Source organism: Coregonus clupeaformis, chromosome 6 (genome assembly GCF_020615455.1).
Source record: "Coregonus clupeaformis isolate EN_2021a chromosome 6, ASM2061545v1, whole genome shotgun sequence".
Taxonomy (NCBI): Eukaryota; Metazoa; Chordata; class Actinopteri; order Salmoniformes; family Salmonidae; genus Coregonus; species Coregonus clupeaformis.
In genome coordinates, this window is record NC_059197.1 from 34420349 (window position 1) to 34436575 (window position 16227).

The 16227-nt window shown below is 44.1% G+C and overlaps 1 protein-coding gene across 1 annotated transcript in view; it reads right to left on the minus strand.

Annotated features, from left to right (window-relative positions):
- Positions 1-16227, minus strand: part of LOC121567600 (voltage-gated potassium channel subunit beta-1-like) — a 95091-nt gene that overhangs the window by 57349 nt on the left and 21515 nt on the right. The window contains exon 2 of the mRNA XM_041877774.1: positions 6666-6709. Within this exon, the coding sequence (XP_041733708.1) occupies positions 6666-6709 (44 nt within the window). The remainder of the gene's footprint in view (positions 1-6665; positions 6710-16227) is intronic.

The window sequence follows — 16227 nt, forward strand, 5'->3', positions numbered from 1 at the left end:
TGATGGATACACAGTCATCCTGGTCGTTGTGGACCGTTTCTCGAAGGCTGCCCACTTCATTCCCCTTCTCAAACTCCCGTCAGCCCTGGAGACGGCTAAGTTGGTGGTGCAGCATGTTTTCCGGGTCCACGGCCTTCCCCAAGATGTGGTGTCAGATCGGGGCCCTTAGTTCGCCTCCATGTTCTGGAAGGCGTTCGCCACCTGCCTCGGCGCCTCCATCAGCTTGTCTTCCGGCTTCCATCCCAAGTCGAATGGGCAGACGGAGCGCATCAACCAGGATCTTGAGGGGGTGCTGAGGTGCTACGCCTCCAGCAACCCAGCTACGTGGAGTCAGTGACTGGCGTGGGCCCACAACACCCTTCTCTGCTCGTCCACCGGCCTGTCCCCCTTCCAGTTCCAATACGGGTACCAAACCTCCCTATTCCCTGAGCAAGAGGAGTAGGCGGCGGTCCCGTTAGTCCCACATCAGTCCCTGTCGCCGCACTTGGAGGCAGGTTCGGGCGGCACTTAAGAGGGCCTCGGTCAGGTCTCAACATCAGGCCAACCACAGGCGTCGCCCGGCCCGGGTTTTTCTCCCGGGACAGAGGGTGTGGCTCTCCACTGTTACAGGAGGGGGTCGCAGTTCCGGACCAATTTGCTCCTCCTTTATTTTATCGTGACAAGTCCGTTATTTTGTATCCTGGTTTTGGGACCACCAGTAAAGATCCTTGTTTCACCATCTCTGCCTACTGTCTATCCTGCACCGCACCTGGGTCACACCTCACACCAACCCCACCACTGCCCAACTCCACCTGTCTGCTCACAGACCCAGCTCTGTCCCGCTAACTAACACAAACACAGTCTGTGCCCTTTTAATACCATAAAAAACATTCCCCTACTCGTCTGCTCTAGTCAGTCCAACTGTCCCTTCTCATCTACACACCAGCTACACCACGGCTATATGGTCTGTCTCATTGACTGTCCCAAACCCTGGTAAACCCTCCTCCACCTGAGATCAGGGAGACACAAGCGAAGGAGGAGAGTGGATGGAGAGGTCGAAGAAGAGGAGACGAGAGGTGACGTGAAAAGGTTATTCAGAAAGTGCTGATGGATCAGATCGGGGTGAATGAAGGGTCCTCTGTAGCTCAGCTGGTAGAGCACGGCTCTTGTAACGTTAAGGTAGTGGGTTCGATCCCCGGGACCACCCATACACAAAAAAAAAAAATATTATGCACGCATGACTGTAAGTCGCTTTGGATAAAAGCGTCTGCTAAATGGCATATTATTTATTTTATTTATCAGATTACACTGATCAATTTCTCCCTCACTCACACTCTGTTGCCTCTTTCCTAGCCAATTAGGGAAACACACTCGCACGCACACGCACACAGAAACTCCGTTTCTGTCCTCCCTCCCAGCCAATTAGCATGAGGGAAACACACTCGCACGCACACGCACACAGAGACTCCGTTTCTGTCCTCCCTCCCAGCCAATTAGGGAAACACACTCGCACGCACACGCACACAGAGACTCCGTTTCTGTCCTCCCTCCCAGCCAATTAGCATGAGGGAAACACACTCGCACGCACACGCACACAGAGACTCCGTTTCTGTCCTCCCTCCCAGCCAATTAGCATGAGGGAAACACACTCACACGCACACGCACACAGACACTCCGTTTCTGTCCTCCCTCCCAGCCAATTAGCATGAGGGAAACACACTCGCACGCACACGCACACAGACACTCCGTTTCTGTCCTCCCTCCCAGCCAATTAGCATGAGGGAAACACACTCGCACGCACACGCACACAGACACTCCGTTTCTGTCCTCCCTCCCAGCCAATTAGCATGAGGGAAACACACTCGCACTCCGTTTCTGTCCTCCCTCCCAGCCAATTAGCATGAGGGAAACACACTCGCACTCCGTTTCTGTCCTCCCTCCCAGCCAATTAGCATGAGGGAAACACACTCGCACGCACACGCACACAGACACTCCGTTTCTGTCCTCCCTCCCAGCCAATTAGCATGAGGGAAACACACTCGCACTCCGTTTCTGTCCTCCCTCCCAGCCAATTAGCATGAGGGAAACACACTCGCACTCCGTTTCTGTCCTCCCTCCCAGCCAATTAGCAAGGGAGAAAGCCAGAACTGCAGTGAGGAACTTATCGACCGCACCACAAAACAACCGTAAATCGACCGGCGGTCGAAGTGCTAACCGGTTTTGGTAATTGTATATTTACAGCAGCAGTTCATTCTTAGCAGTAAACATGTCAAGAGGGATTTCTCGTATTGAATCTTTCAATCTATCAACACTCTGTATCAGCAGAATTCAGGACTGGAGTACCGAGAGCACAGATGGCCATGAACCAAACACCATTTTATTTAATCACCTTATATCATGTATTTAACAGGAATGTATTTCTGACATAAAAGTGCCAGAGTTGGCAAAACAGTCTAACTGCAGAGCAGTCTACAGTTCACAACATACATCCAATATACAGTACAACCAATTACCAAGCCCTTAGCTGTCAGCTACACCATTTATAACCCACAGAGCTCCCAGACATGTCCTACACAGCGGAGCTCTTCAGATTGTACTCTTCTATAGAGTCAACAGAGCGGGAACATATTGTAGGGTTCAAAAGGTACAAAGAGAACAAGGGGAAGTGGATTGTTAGTTTGTATACTCTAGTGGATAACCTTCATTGTTAGCGTATACTCTAGTGGATACCCTTCATTGTTAGCGTATACTAGTGGATACCCTTCATTGTTAGTGTATGCTCTAGTGGATACCCTTCATTGTTAGTGTATACTCTAGTGAATACCCTTCATTGTTAGTGTATGCTCTAGTGGATACCCTTCATTGTTAGTGTATGCTCTAGTGGATACCCTTCATTGTTAGTGTATGCTCTAGTGGATACCCTTCATTGTTAGTGTATACTCTAGTGAATACCCTTCATTGTTAGTGTATGCTCTAGTGGATACCCTTCATTGTTAGTGTATACTCTAGTGGATACCCTTCATTGTTAGTGTATGCTCTAGTGAATACCCTTCATTGTTAGTGTATATACCCTAGAGCAGGGTATTCAACTCTTACCCTACGAGGTCTGAAGCCTGCTGGTTGTCTCTTCTACATGATCATTAATTGCACCCACCTGGTGTCCCAGGTCTAAACCAGTGCCTGATTAGAGGGTAACAATAAAAAATCACAGTGGAACTGTCTTCAAGGTCCAGAGTTGAGTTTGAGAGCCCTAGAGTAAACCAATAGCCCAGCTCCAGGTCAGTGTGTATAACTTAGAGTAACAAAAACAAAATATTGCTCTTATCTCGCCCGCTGTCTCCCTTCTCTTTCCTTCTCTCTCTGTCTCGCTCTATCCTCCTCTCTCAATTAAATTCAATAACAACGGGCTTTATTGGCATGGGAAACATACACTACCAGTCAAAAGTTTGGACACACCTACTCATTCAAGGGTTTTTCTTTATTGTTACATTGTAGAATAATAGTGAAGACATCAAAACTATGAATTAACACATATGGAATCATGTAATAACCAAAGAAGTGTTAAAGAAATCAAAATATATTTTATATTTGAGATTCTTCAAATAGCCACCCTTTGCCTTGATGACAGCTTTGCACACTCTTGGCATTCTGAGACACTGATTTCAACAGACCATTTAAATGGACAGTCTCGAAGCGTTCGTTCTGAAACTATTTTGTTCATTTATTTATCTTGCTCGGTTAAAACACAATCTGTCTAAAACAGTTGATTTGTTGAAAACAGACTCATTTAATCACATAGCTAACCAAGTTAGCAAGCATGTCATTTTATTTTGACTGCGCACAGCACGGCGCACAATTTAAGCAAGCAGAGAGAGGGTTCGATGAATCTGTCCTGGGGTACACCGGGCTATGGCCCGTCACATCATTGGGGGCTAAAGCAGGGGAGGGACGGCATATAAAAGTGTTTAATTTGCATGTGAATACACAGAATCCCACTCATTACTACATGCGCTTAATTACGTCACTTTTGTTTTGAGCCGACTTCGCCGTTGGACAGAGCTGAGGGAGGCAGCCCGGTTCCAAATTGAATGTGATCCATTTTCAGGCGGTGCAAGACACGGGTACCCGGTCGAGATTGATCAAACCCCCTCAATGATTCTGATGTTGTTTTACCTTGCTGCACCCCCTTGACTACTTTTTACTTGTTGATGGCAACTTCATATTTTTTGGGAACACACTGAAAAGTATCTTGACACTGTGATAATCGGTCAGCACAAATGTGGATTATAGTAATGACAAGGCAGGAGAGGGAGTGTATGGCGGTCGGAGCTGGAATGTATTCTGCGTGTTTGAAACAGCGATGCTGTTCGATGGTAGCATGCATTTGCACACTTGCAGTTCACAACTGAACTGAGATTTTGTTTAGACGTGCGTTTGGAGTTCAACCATTGACTATAGCTATATGTGGTTCATAACTAGCTTACTTTTTCTTAACAAAGCAATTTGTTTTCTCAGCTATGGTTTGTTGTGGTCTTGGTTGTTCTTTTTTGAGGAAATGTAGCGTAGCTAACTGCAATGTTTTTCCTGTCTGAAATCGGTCGACCTCGTCTTACCGTAGCTTGGTCTGTGCAATGCAAATGAACGTGAGCAGCGTGGCAGTTTCCCAAAGTTTGGTGGTTTTAAACATAATGTAACTAACGTTAACTAGCTATGTTTTGTGTAAGAAAGTATGATATATTGTGGTGCATGAACTGGCCATACACGTTAGCTAATGCTACAGTGTGAAGTGTGTGTCTATGTGTGTGGGAGGCTGCCAGGTGGAATGAGACTGACCTTATCTCTGCAACGTCGGACCACCTGGCCAGTCTGACTCAGACACCCATCCCTCCTTACTCCCACTCCAAGTCCCCTTCTCCTGTCAGACCAGCCACCCCTGCTAAGCTCTACCACCTCTCTCTCGCTCTCTCTCTCTCTCTCTCTCTCTCTCTCTCTCTCTCTCTCTCTCTCTCTCTCTCTCTCCTCTCCCTCTCCCTCTCCCTCTCCCTCTCTCTCTCTCTCTCTCTCTCTCTCTCTCTCTCTCTCTCTCTCTCTCTCTCTCTCTCTCTCTAGTATCTATCTTTCTCTCTCTCCAGTATCTATCTTTCTCTCACTCTCTCTAGTATCTCTCTCTCTCTCCAGTATCTATATCTCTCTCTCTCCAGTATCTATCTCTCTCTCTCTCTCTAGTATCTCTTTCTCTCTCCAGTATCTCTCTCTCTCTCTCTCTCTCTCTCTCTCTCTCTCTCTCTCTCTCTCTCTCTCTCTCTCTCTCTCTCTCTCTCTCTCTCTCTCTCTCTCTCTCTCTCTCTCTCTCTCTCTCTCTCTCTCTCTGTCTCGCTCTCGCTCTCTCTCTCGCTCTCGCTCTCTCTCGCTCTCTCTCTTTCTACTTGACCAACCTGATTTAATCTATACCGCCACTCTCATCCTTTCTCTGAGACTACCAGCTAAAAAGCTACATATTCAAATGCTACATATTCAATTGCTACATATCCAAATGCACACACATACACTCACACCATCTCTCCCTGTCCAATTTGCAGTGGCAAATACAGCTATTAATGGCAGAGACAAGAGCTTTCCATCTGCTGAGAGGCAGCCCATTGATCCCTGGGGGAGCTCAGAGTTTGAGTGTGTGTTTGTGTGTGTGTTTGTAACCCATCAAGGCTAGTGGGAGTAAGCAGAGACAGAGAGAGAGAGGGAGAGAGAGAGAGAGAGAGAGAGAGAGAGAGAGAGAGAGAGAGAGAGAGAGAGAGAGAGAGAGAGAGAGAGAGAGAGAGAGAGAGAGAGAGAGAGAGAGAGAGAGAGAGAGAGAGAGAGAGAGAGAGAGAGAGAGAGAGAGAGAGAGAGGTTGTGAAGGGCCACTGGAGGCAGGTATCAGATGTTTAAATGAAGAATAGAAGCCATGGCAACACAGACAAGTGCCAAATGACAAATGATTAACATTCCCAGTGAGTGGGAGTTTGTGTTTTATAACCGTGTGTGTGTGGGAGGGTGTGATTCATACACACACACACACACACACACACACACACATACATACAGTCCCAGCGGTATATGGTTCCTTAAATATAAATGTTCTGCCTTTATTTCTTAAAGAGCACAGCTGCTCTTCCACCTCTTCCACCTATGAGATGAGACCACAAGATGTAGGATGAAGTTGCAGCTGGACACTGATCTAAGATCAGTTTTATATTCCCCCTATTGTGGCTAAAGTTATAATTTGTGGAAGGTAAACTGATTCTAGATCTGTGCCAAAGTGCAACTCCTACTCAGAGCAGGTAATGCAGTCAGGTCACCCGTGATTCAAGTCAGCATTCGACGTCCATCCATGTCTGAGGACGTCGGGAGTTGACATGGAAGGTTGCAAGTTTGAATCCAGGAATAGAAAGTTGTTTTTGAGATTTTTGTTTTTTCGCCTATCCCAAATGTTAACCCTTACCTTAACCATTCAGAGTTAATGCCTAAACTTAACCCTAATCTTAAAAATTCTGAGTTAATGCTGAAACGTAACCTTAAACACTTCGAAATTTGACGTTTGCAACAACTTTGAAATTGGAAGTTTGAGAAACATGGATGAACGTCTAATTCTGACGTGAGACTGTGAGAGCTATTTGAGTGATGGGGTTGAAAAAGGTAAACGTACTTACCCAGTCCCAAGCACGACACTCTAAGTCCTGACTTCCCCAGGTTCCTAAGGAGAGAAACATAGACGTTGTTAATGAATCAACTCAGATCAAGACAGTAGAGCTGATGGGCTAAGCATGGTGTGTGTGTGTGTTTGTTCATGTGTGTGTGTTTGTTCATGTGTGTGCATTGTTGTGTGTGTGCAGTGATGTTCAGGTTCACTTACAGCGCAGTGACCAAGCCGTCCCCAAACAGACAGACAGTTAGACCTCAGACATATTACTTATCCTGACAGAGCTGAGGGAGGCAGCCCGGTTCAGTGACCACACTAAGACAGACAGACAAACAGAGTTAGACCTAATGACTTATCCTCTCACTCACACAGCGCTGCCAAACATCTGACCCTTTATCTAACTCTTTAATTACATGGTTATTTCATTCAAACTAAATCTAGCTAAATAAAAATATGTGTACATTCGGAAACAAGTAAACAAGCTTAGGTTCACTTCAGATGAGTACACAGGACAGGGGAGGTGGAGGGAGGTTGGGAGGTCATTGGCTCTGTGATGATGCCATTAAGCACACACAGGTGTGACAGTGGAACACGGCTGTTACCGTACACACTGTTGGACCCTCAACCCTGGCAGTGAGAGGCGTGTTTAGGCAAGTGTAGCCAAGCGAGTGTGTGTGTGTGTGTGTGTGTGTTTGTGTGTTTGTGTGTGGGCAAGTGACAGCTGGCTAATGGCAGTAGAATCAGTCATATTTTGATTAGACCCTTAACAGCAAGAGCCAGGGAAACAGAGAGTGTTGTCTGTCTGTCTGTATGTCTGTCCATCTGGCCAACAAGAAGTGATGTCCTTGCCTCAGTTTGTGTGTCTCTCCTCTGGTTTTCTGTCATGTTGTGTTACGGCCGGCCCTGATGACGCTGAGCGTTCCTGACGTTCTGTGACATTGCCCATCAGACGGATAAAAGAAATATCACCGTTTTAAACCCACCCCAACCAAACACAGACCTGTAAATCCCGACTGTGACCAATAACAGAGCAGTAGAACCCTGCCATGACCAATCACTGACTGGTGGAATCAATCAGGCCTCAATTTGGGTCTCAGGTCTGTCATGTCAACTTCCTGACAAGCCGTATCCACTGGGCTGACAGGTGGATGACACATGACTATATAGAAAAGAACAAGCACGCCCAGACACACACTACGACTCATCAGACCCTTGTTATTTGGTAGCACAGTTTGACCTGGACACTGCTTTACAATGTGTTACGTCTTCACCTTGTTTAGCACTCTAGAGATGTTTGACCTGCTTTTCCAATGACACTGCAACACAATGAAGAAACTGACAAGGTAAGAGTGACACGGTCTCTGGCATGAAAAACTGTAACCACTGGCCTCCTGACAATTGGCCTCACAACCTTGGCCCCACAACCTTGTCCTTACAACCTGAAATTATAATTTAATTCAATGTCTATGAAAATATTGAGACGAATTGCCTCAGAGAAACAATAGTCCAAACCCTATGTCTCTACCATATCTACTTCAAAAGTGACATACTATTTACTCAGATAATTTAGCATGATTAGAGTGAATAGAATGTCATTACGGCCATGGTCAAAAAGTGGTCGCTGCTCAATGGAACTCTGTCACTGCTCCGTGGGCAGAACGGCGCAACTTCCAACGTCAACTGACAAGCTAGTTATTGGCTGCAGGTTTGTGTGTGATAACATGGGCTTTAAAAAAAAATGAAATCTGCCGAATACAAAACAAAATTGAGCCTATATACAGTTGAAGTCGGAAGTTTACATACACTTATGTTCGAGTCATTAAAACTTGTTTTTCAACCACTCCACAAATGTATTGTTAACAAACTATAGTTTTGGCAAGTCAGTTAGGACATCTACTTTGTGCATGACACAAGTAATTTTTCCAACAATTGTTTACAGACAAATTAGTTAACTTATAATTCACTTTATTACAATTCCAGTGGTTCAGAAATGTACATACACTAAGTTGACTGTGCCATTAAACAGCTTGGAAAATTCCAGAAAATGATATCATGGCTTTAGAAGCTTCTGATAGGCTAATTGACATCATTTGAGTCAATTGGAGGTGTACCTGTGGATGTATTTCAAGGCCTACCTTCAAACTCAGTGCCTCTTTGCTTGACATCATGGGAAAATCAAAAGAAATCAGCCAAGACCTCAGAAAAAAATGGTAGACCTCCACAAGTCTTGTTCATCCTTGGGAGCAATTTCCAAATGCCTGAAGGTACCACGTTCATCTGTACAAACAATAGTATGCAAGTATAAACACCATGGGACCACGCAGCCGTCATACCGCTGAGGAAGGAGATGCGTTCTGTCTCCTAGAGATGAACGTACTTTGGTGCGAAAACTGCAAATCAATCCCAGAACAACAGCAAAGGACCTTTTGAAGATGCTGGAGGAAACAGGTACAAAAGTATCTATATCCACAGTAAAACGAGTCCTATATCAACATAACCTGAAAGGCCGCTCAGCAAGGAAGAAGCCACTGCTCCAAAACCTTCATAAAAAAGCCAGACTACGGTTTGCAACTGCACATAGGGACAAAGATCATACTTTTTGGAGAAATTTCCTCTGGTCTGATGAAACGAAAATAGAACTGTTTGGCCATAATTACCATTGTTATGTTTGGAGGAAAAAGGGGGAGCTTGCAAGCCGAAGAACACTATCCCAACCGTGAAGCACAGGGGTGGCAGCATCATGCTGTGGGGGTGCTTTGCTGCAGGAGGGACTGGTGCACTTCACAAAATAGATGGCATCATGAGGAAGGAAAATTATGTGGATATATTAAAGCTTGGTCGCAAATGGGTCTTCCAAATGGACAATGACCCCAAGCATACTTCCAAAGTTGTGGCAAAATGGCTTAAGGACAACAAAAACTTCTGACCCTTTGGGAATGTGTTGAAAGAAATAAAAGCTGAAATAAATCATTCTCTTTACAATTATTCTGACATTTCACATTCTTAAAATAAAGTGGTGATCCTAACTGACCTAAAACACATTTTTACAAGGATTAAATGTCAGGAATTGTGAAGGTGGAATGGCTAAGGTGTATGTAAACTTCCGACTTCAACTGTATATATATATATTAATTGACAAAGCTAACAGGCTGAATTTCAATATCTACCCTCCTGAAATATGGAAAAGATACAACCAAGAGCAGCGCAGTCTAAAATAGCAATGGTCACAACAAACTAACGTTCTTATTTCATCAACACTGTCAAGTACAAATATATTAAGGTTGTAATATTGTAGAGAACAATCTTGTGATTAATTACGTGTGATTAATGATGACATAGACTAAAGGAATCTAGGTTTAGACATTAATTTAGTAGCAACAATTTCCCAGTATTTCACTACATTCTACAGCAGTGAGTGAATGCCCTACAACCTTGGGGCCCCACAACCTTGGCCTCACAACCTTGGTCTGACCTTGGCTTCACAACCTTTGCCTCACAATCTTGGCCTGACCTTGGCCCTACAACCTTGGCCTTACAACCTTGGCCTCACAACCTTGGCCTGACCTCTGACCTCTGAGGGTGTTCTCTATGGCCTAAAAAGGTGTCCTCTTGCACCAAAGTATTGCTTGAACAAGTAGAAGAAGAAAGAAGAAGAGTAAGAATAAAGAGGAGAGAAGGAAGTATTTTCCACGTCATCCGGCCCCGCCCTCTGTACAACACAACAGAACTGTGGAACTTTAAAACCTTGGGCTGACTACAGCTGGTGTTGTGTAGAATTTAGAGCAGGGATGAGAATGCGCTGAGTCAGTCAACAGGAGATTGATGATGATGTCGTAGTTGGGTAGCTCAGGCCCTGAGTGATCACACAGGTGCGCTCTATTTCAGGGCCAAACAAAGGCTGGGCCACAGCCAGAACACAGAGATAGATCACCTGGACAAGAGTTTCACTGTGTAGAGCTGTACATGATCAGGACCTCACTGTCCGTCGCGTCGCATTTCTATCTGTATATTCTGTAAACGGCCAATATGTTTGCAGTCAACGTTCTGGACTTAGTGTGGTGGTTAGTGAATGAAACACGTAGCTACATATCCATGAGTAGAAGTGTTATTTAAAAATATATATTTTTATAGACACTACATGACCAAAAGTATGTGGACACCTGCTCGTCTAACATTTATTCCTCCTCCACCAAACTGTACAGTTGGCACTATGCATTCGGGCAGGTAGTGTTCTCCTGGCATCTGCCAAACTCAGATTTGTCCGTCGGACTGCCAGAGAACACTTTTCCACTGCTTTACACCACTTCCCGCCGACGCTTGGCATTGCGCATGGTGATCTTAGGCTTGTGTGCGGCTGCTCAGCCATGGAAACCCATTTCATGAAGCGCCCGACTAACAGTTATTGTGCAGACGTTGCTTCCAGAGGCAGTTTGGAACTCGGTAGTGAGTGTTGCAACCGAGGACAGACGATTTTTACGCGATTCAGCACTCAGTGGTCCCGTTCTGTGAGCTTGTGTGTCCTACCACTTCGCGGCTGAGCCGTTGTTGTTCCTAGATGTTTCCACTTCACAATAACAACACTTACAGTTGACCAGGGCAGCTATAGCAGGGCAGGAATTTGACGAACTGACTTGTTGGAAAGGTGCCAATGTTTGTCTATGGAGATTGCATGGCTGTGTGCTCGATTTTATACACTTGTCAGCAATAGGTGTGGCTGAAATAGCCGAATCCACTCATTTGAAGGGGTGTCCACATACTTTTGTATATACAGTATATATATATGTGTTTTTAAATATGTTTAGATTGGTAGTATGGCATCTCTCTCCCCACTTTCAGACTCTAACAGCGAGAGGTCTAGATAATGATAGAGATGGAGGGGATAAAGGATGAAGAGAATAGGAGATGGAGAGATGGAGAGAATAGGAGATGGAGAGATGGAGAAAATAGAAGATGGAGAGATGGAGAGAATGGGAGATGGAGAGAATGGGAGATGGAGAGATGGAGAGAATGGGAGATGGAGAGATGGAGAGAATAGGAGATGGAGAGATGGAGAGAATGGGAGATGGAGAGATGGAGAGAATAGGAGATGGAGAGATGGAGAGAATATGAGATGGAGAGATGTAGAGAATAGGAGATGGAGAGATGGAGAGAATAGGAGATGGAGAGATGGAGAGAATAGGAGATGGATAGATGGAGAGATGGAGAGATTGAGAGATGGAGAGATACTGACTGCTTCATTCAAATACATTTTTCATTCAACCTCTTCCCCTAATTACTATTTATTCATTGAAATAGAAATACCCCATCCCCTTGTCCTCTAAACCAGTGGCCCCTCCCCTTGTCCTCTAAACCAGTGGCCCCTCCCCTTGTCCTCTAAACCAGCGCTACTAGGACCCCTAGGTCCTCTGTAGCTCAGCTGGTAGAGCACGGCGCTTGTAACGCCAAGGTAGTGGGTTCGATCCCCGGGACCACCCATACACAAAAAAAATTATGCACGCATGACTGTAAGTCGCTTTGGATAAAAGCGTCTGCTAAATGGCATATTATTATTACTTGGCCTATCCACAGAGGGTAAATGAGAAGACTCCTGAGACCATAGGCCTACTGATAAAATGCACATGAGGGGGTACTTCAGGGGGTACCTCAGGCAGAGTGAAATTCTGCTGGTGGTACAGTAACCGAAAAAGGTTGGGAACCGCTGCTATAAACCAGCCTTTCAATAGGCCTACCCCCTCCCCACAACCACGTTTAGATAATCATTTAAATATTATCCAATAAGTCATATCGCCCTCTCTGCCATCCCAGGCAGCCACATACAAATATGAATTCATTTACCCACTTCCATATTCACACACTTATTGAGATATACAGTACCTTCTCCTCAGTCTTTCTACAAACATCCACTTAGAAGAAAAAAACATGGATGGTGAATGGCCATCCATCTACACACAACATCTCCATTGCACCAATGATGGGTATGGTTAATAGGCAGTTTATCCTAATACCCCAGATATCTAAGTCTCTCTCTCTCTCTCTCTCTCTCTCTCTCTCTCTCTCTCTCTCTCTCTCTCTCTCTCTCTCTCTCTCTCTCTCTCTCTCTCTCTCTCGCTCAAAAAAAATTAGTCTCCAAACAAAGTTCCACATCTCTTAACCCATCAATACCTCACAGACTCAGTGGCGATGGGGTGGGTAATTTCACTGGGGAAGTCAAGCCAGAAAAAAATACGTATTACAACCTGCAGTACCAGTCAAAAGTTTGGACACACCTACTCATTCAAGGGTTTTTCTTTATTTTTACTATTTTCGACATTGTAGAATAATAGTGAAGACATAAAAACTATGAAATAACACATATGGAATCATGTAGTAACCAAAAAAGTGTTAAACAAATCAAAATGTATTTTATATTTGAGTTTCGTCAAAGTAGCCCTTTGCCTTAATGACAGCTTTTTTGGTTACTACATGATTCCATATGTATTATTCTATAGTTGTGATGTCTTCACTATTATTCTACAATGTAGAAAATAGTAAAAATAATGAAAAACCCTTGAATGAACAGGTGTGTTCAAACTTTTGACTGGTAGTGTATGTGTTGTGATAATTGCATTGTTTGCTCTATAACCTCTTAGTTCATATGCCTTGCTACCGTGATATATAGGCCTAAAGGCCGAGACAATAAGAAGACACAATGGCAGAATAAATTCAACCACACCTTTGTTTCATCACAAAACCGGAGAGCTACCAATCTGTCCGGTGAAGTCCACAAAACATATTGCATGTAATAAACAGTTACATGACCTACAGCGTGGTCAATCAAGTTAACGTTTCCGATATTTTTGGACCACTAAACAACTAGCGATTCAGAACACCGGAGAGCTGCCGCCAAGCCACAGAGAAATCAGGAGCTGCCTCCACCGTTCCAGCACCATTTCAACATAATCAAATCACCTCTGCTTAGTCTAATATTTAGGAAAGGGCCGATTTTAAGATAGCTAGCTAAGCCACTGGAGGACAACAAACCAACGAGATGCCACGAGATGCAAGTTTGGCTTTTGGTGTGATGTGATTGACAAAGCTCATTGTTCTCTCTGTGTGATTGGTGTGAAGCCAAACTGGCTTCGCTTGACACTTTTCTTTTGGTGCGCCAGGACCATTCACAGTTTAGCTCAACGCTTATTGGTTATTATTGTATTTTTTTTTTATCAAGGGAGGCCAAATGCTCGCTGGCGTCCCTTGTATTCCATGCTAAAGGCGGCAACAATGTAATACTCATCTTGACCAGACAGCATCAGACAGATGGGCTATACATAGAGAGACAGAGGGGCACTGTTTCATTCGTTTGAGATACATTCAGCCTCTTGTGAATTTAAGGAAAATTATGAAACACTGAGATACAAAAAAAAAAATATTTTATAGGCTTGTATTTTTTTATTGGTACATTTTTGGGGGAAGCCTGGCTTCCCTTGGCATCCATGAATACACACCACTGCACAGACTTCAGCTTATCACAACACAGCAGTGACTACGTGTGTGTGAATAATGCACATTAATGTATGTGTTTGTGTGAGAGTGTGTGTGTGTGGGAGTGTGTGAGTGTGTGTTTGTTTGGTGCTACTAGGATGAACCTGAGGCTTCGCCAAAGTAGGTTACAGTGTTAATCACACCGTTTCCAGGGGCAACAGTAACCGTGGGAGCACAGTGTTCCTAATGTAATAACATCACTTCCTGTTATATCTCTTTCTCTCTCTACCCTTCGTCTTTCACCCTAACCTTCTTCCTCTTCCTCTCTGTTCCTCAAGCCAATGCTTACAAATACAGTGCCTTGCAAAAGTATTCATCCCCTTTGGCGTTTTTCCTATTTTGTTGCATTACAACCTGTAATTGAAATTGATTTTTCTTTGGATTTCATGTAATGGACATACACAAAATAGTCGAAATTGGTGAAGTGAAATTAAGAAAATAACTTTTTTCAAAGAATTCTAAAAAAATAAATAACGGAAAAGTGGTGCGTGCATATGTATTCACCCCCTTTGCTATGAAGCCCCTAAATAAGATCTGGTGCAACCAATTACCTTCAGAAGTCACATAATTAGTTAAATAAAGTCCACCTGTGTGCAATCTAAGTGTCACATGATCTGTCACATGATCTGTGTATATACACCTGTTCTGAAAGGCCCCAGAGTCTGCAACACCACTAAGCAAGGAGCACCACCAAGCAAGCGGCACCATGAAGACCAAGGAGCTCTCCAAACAGGTCAGGGACAAAGTTGTGGAGAAGTGTAGATCAGGGTTGGGTTATAAAAAAATATCAGAAACTTTGAACATCCCACGGAGCACCATTAAATCCATTATTAAAAAATTTAAAGAATATGGCACCACAACAAACCTGCCAAGAGAGGGCCGCCCACCAAAACTCACAGACCAGGCAAAAACAAAGTACTAAGTAAAGGGTCTGAATACTTATGTAAATGGCATATTTCCGTTGTTTTTTTTTTATACATTTGCAAAAATGTCTAAAAAGCTGTTTTTGCTTTGTCATTATGGGGTATTGTGTGTAGATTGAAGAGTGGAAAAAACGATGTAATCAGTTTTAGAATAAGGCAGTAAAGTAACATCTCTCTCCCCAGTTCAACTCGTTCCCACTCAGATTCCACACCTTTCAACAACATCCCAGCAGGGAGGTATAACCTGACAGACATATAAGAGTGGTGTCTGTGTAATTGGGTTGGTCTGTAGAGACAGTCATCAGAGTGGTGTCTGTGTAATTGGGTTGGTGTGTAGAGGCAGTCATCAGAGTGGTGTCTGTGTAATTGGGTTGGTCTGTAGAGACAGTCATCAGAGTGGTGTCTGTGTAATTGGGTTGGTCTGTAGAGACAGTCATCAGAGTGGTGTCTGTGTAATTGAGTTGGTCTGTAGAGACAGTCATCAGAGTGGTGTCTGTGTAATTGGGTTGGTGTGTAGAGGCAGTCATCAGAGTGGTGTCTGTGTAATTGGGTTGGTCTGTAGAGACAGACGTACAGCTCTGCTATCTTAATTTGATCACTGATGTTGCAGAGAATTTTCCTGCACGGCAGGAAATGCTAATTGTAGTGTATTCAAGGTTTAAAAACTCTTCTGAAGTTTGTAATTTCCACTTTAAAATGTCGAACTTGATTTGCCCCAAAGAAAAACGTATCAACCCCTAAGGCTATTAATTATAATGCACATAATCATTCAAATTTCCTAGTGCTGCAGGACATCCTGTAAGGCAGCGACCTACATTATCTGTATTAGAGCTCATCCCAGAGTAGGTTACAGCTAATTATTCCTCTATGGAGAGATAGTAATTTATATTCTATTGCGTGTTAATTAAATGTACTCTAGCTGAGTGAAACTCTGTGGATCATGCATGTAGAGTGTGTGTGGGGGTGGAGGGAGTGTGTGTGAGAGAAAACGAGACGCACCTAAAAACCTCTGGGGGAGAGAGAGAGAGAGAGAGAGAGAGAGAGAGAGAGAGAGAGAGAGAGAGAGAGAGAGAGAGAGAGAGAGAATGGAGGTGTGGGAGAGAGAAAAACAGAGTGATAACGTCAATA